The sequence below is a fragment of the Triticum urartu genome, chromosome 3 (assembly GCF_003073215.2).
Source record: "Triticum urartu cultivar G1812 chromosome 3, Tu2.1, whole genome shotgun sequence".
In the NCBI taxonomy this organism is placed as follows: Eukaryota; Viridiplantae; Streptophyta; class Magnoliopsida; order Poales; family Poaceae; genus Triticum; species Triticum urartu.
Window position 1 is genome coordinate 612,833,278 of NC_053024.1, and position 2,651 is coordinate 612,835,928.

General features: G+C 57.1%; 1 protein-coding gene across 1 annotated transcript; it reads right to left on the reverse strand.

The window, feature by feature from the left end:
* Positions 1-354: 354 nt before the first annotated feature.
* On the reverse strand, positions 355-2,374 carry LOC125548855 (reticuline oxidase-like). Its single transcript, XM_048712382.1, has one exon. The coding sequence runs from the start codon at positions 2,206-2,208 to the stop codon at positions 604-606; it is 1,605 nt and encodes a 534-aa protein (XP_048568339.1). The 5' UTR covers positions 2,209-2,374; the 3' UTR covers positions 355-603.
* Positions 2,375-2,651: the final 277 nt, after the last annotated feature.

Here is a 2,651-nt window from a genome sequence, read left to right on the forward strand (position 1 = left end):
GTGATCAAGCCATCGAAACACGGGTAGCGGCCATGGTACTTCGGCTGGATGGCCACCACCGCTGTGTCGTCGATCTGAGACTAGACGACATGAGGAGCATCCGGACCAGGCAGATGCAATTTCTCAAACTCCTTGTAAGTCTCAAGGTGCTCCTCCGTCTTGCCGTAATACTCGCTCTCGCATTCCTTGCGATCACTCCACGCACGGGCCAGCTTCCACAACTCCATGTCTGAGAGCGGCCTCTTCAACTTGTCCTCCTGCAACGTCAAACAGAAGTTAGCCATACATAAAAACATGACGGTAAAAAGAAGAAAAAGAATACATCATGTATATAGATATACCTTCATGGCCTTAAAGCCCCGGTGGTTCCTGTTTTCACGGTTAGCACGGTTCTTACTACTCTTGGCAGCAAACTCTGCATTGTCACCGAGCCATTTATCCACCAAAATCACCCATCCATCATTCTTTCCGAAGCACCACTTAGGAATAACCACCTAAAATAATGGAAGCATGACATGTCATGTATCATGGAGTTATATATCACTCGTTATTGGGTATACATATCTCCTCACGGCCAGATTTATTATTTCGCAAACATCATGTCTACTCCTCGGCTCTAATATTCAAGGGAGGGATGCTCTGCGCGTTGTTGAACACGTTGCCAGGATCGACCACCGTCTTAGCACGGACCAGCCGGTCGAAGTTCCCTCCGAAGTACGCCTCCCCCCAGGACGACCTCGCACGAGCCACCGCCTGCGCGGACGAGCCACCGGCAGCCTGCGTCCAGCTGTTCACGCCCAGATCGAGATCGAGGTAGTTCACGTACGCAGCGCGGGGATCCTTGGACACGTAGGGGGCCATGAACTTGTAGAACGACCTGAGCCATCCGATGAACTCCTCCGCGCGGGCCACCTCCGACCGGTTCCAGCTGACGCCGTACTGGATGCTGTACAGGTTGCCGGCGCGGTGCGGGAACGGCGTCTCGGCGCTACGGACCCGCGCCATGGCGCCGCCGTAGGGGTCCAGCTGGATGGACCCGGTCGGCCCGGTCGACAGATGCCGGACGATCTCGGCCATGTCGTTCCTCCAGATCGGTGCCTGCACGTAGTCGGACTTGCTCTTGGAGTACTGCTTTGGCTGGCGCCGCCGGTTCGCCAGGTCCTCCACCGTGCTCAGACCGGCGAACTTGGCCGTCGACTCGACCCAGCTCATTTCTGAGAGGTGTCGCTCGGTCAAACCTAGCTCAGGAAAGCTTTGGCTGAGAACCGACAACGCATGGTCTTTTGACGCAAGCACTTGACCGGTGAAGGAGATGGAGACGTTGCCGTCCGTCGACCCGGTTGGAGCATACACGGAGAGATAAAACTCGTCCGGTAGATTGGGCCCGACATACTGCCACCTGTGAAGCAGCCCGGCTATGAGCTCGACCGGACCAGTCCGGCCGACGGTGAACGCGGTGACGTTGCGAGGAACCGGAACGAGCCGGAGCTTCCAAGCGTACACCACACCCCAGCTCCCGCCGCCGCCGCCTCGGATCGCCCAGAACACGTCGTCGCCCATTGAGCTCCGGTCAAGGACTCTGCCGTCCGGAGTGATGACCGCCGCATCCAGCACGTTGTCGGCGGCAAGCCCAAACTTCCGGGACAGAAGCCCGAACCCGCCGCCGGAGACGTGCCCCCCTAGACCAGTGGTCGACCCCGACCCGGCTGGGAATGCTAAGGAGTAGCTCGACCGCCCCACGGCGTAGTACAACTCGCCCAACGTCGCTCCCGATTCGGCCCAGGCCGTGGCCGAGCCCGGCTCGACCCGGACGCGGTTCAGGTTCGCGAGGTCGACCAGCACGAAGGGCACGTGGTTCTCCGTGGTGTAGGACAGCCCCTCGTAGCTGTGCCCGCCGCTACGCACGCGGATCGCAAGCGATCTGGCGCGTGCGCACAGGATGGCTCGCCGCAGGTCATCCCTCGACTCCGGGAGGACAATGGCGGCGGGCCCGGCGACGTTCGGGAGCGTGAACCGGAGGTTGAAGATGGAGGAGTGGAGCAACCCGGCGTAGCCCGGTGATGTGGGCACGGAGAAGTTGGTGACGCCGTTGGAGATGAGGCAGGAGGAGAAGTTGCTCGCTGTGGCCGCCGCGCCGGAGCATGGGCTCCGATGAAGTGACAAGAGGAGGCAGACCAGCTGGAGGAGAGTCGTCGCAATGGAACGCATTGTCTTTTGGTGAGATGGAGAGATGCTCGTTGATGTATGTAGGTGGTTTGTGTCTGGATTGAAAATGGTTGTGGTTTAGTAGTTAGTTTCCATGGAAGTTTGGCAATAAATCAAGCTACTTCGTCAAGGACGGCGGTGCTTACTGCCATTGTGATATACCATATGGCATATGCTCTCATTGGATTTGCCTCCCTGGGTATTGAAATGCCTAAACAAGATCTTCAGAAGGAGAGCACTGTTTACTGTTTAGTGGCATGGGAGCAAGTTTGTTGACCCGTGGAGTTTGGGGACCTTGGGATTCATAACCTTCATCAAATAACTTAATCATGCCTTGCGCATCCGATGGATCTGGGAGAAAAAAAATCAACTAGTTCCAGAGTGTGGGCTGGGCTCCCTATGCAGATTCGTAGCACTGAAAAAAGTATAAAAAGGCAGAGAATTAT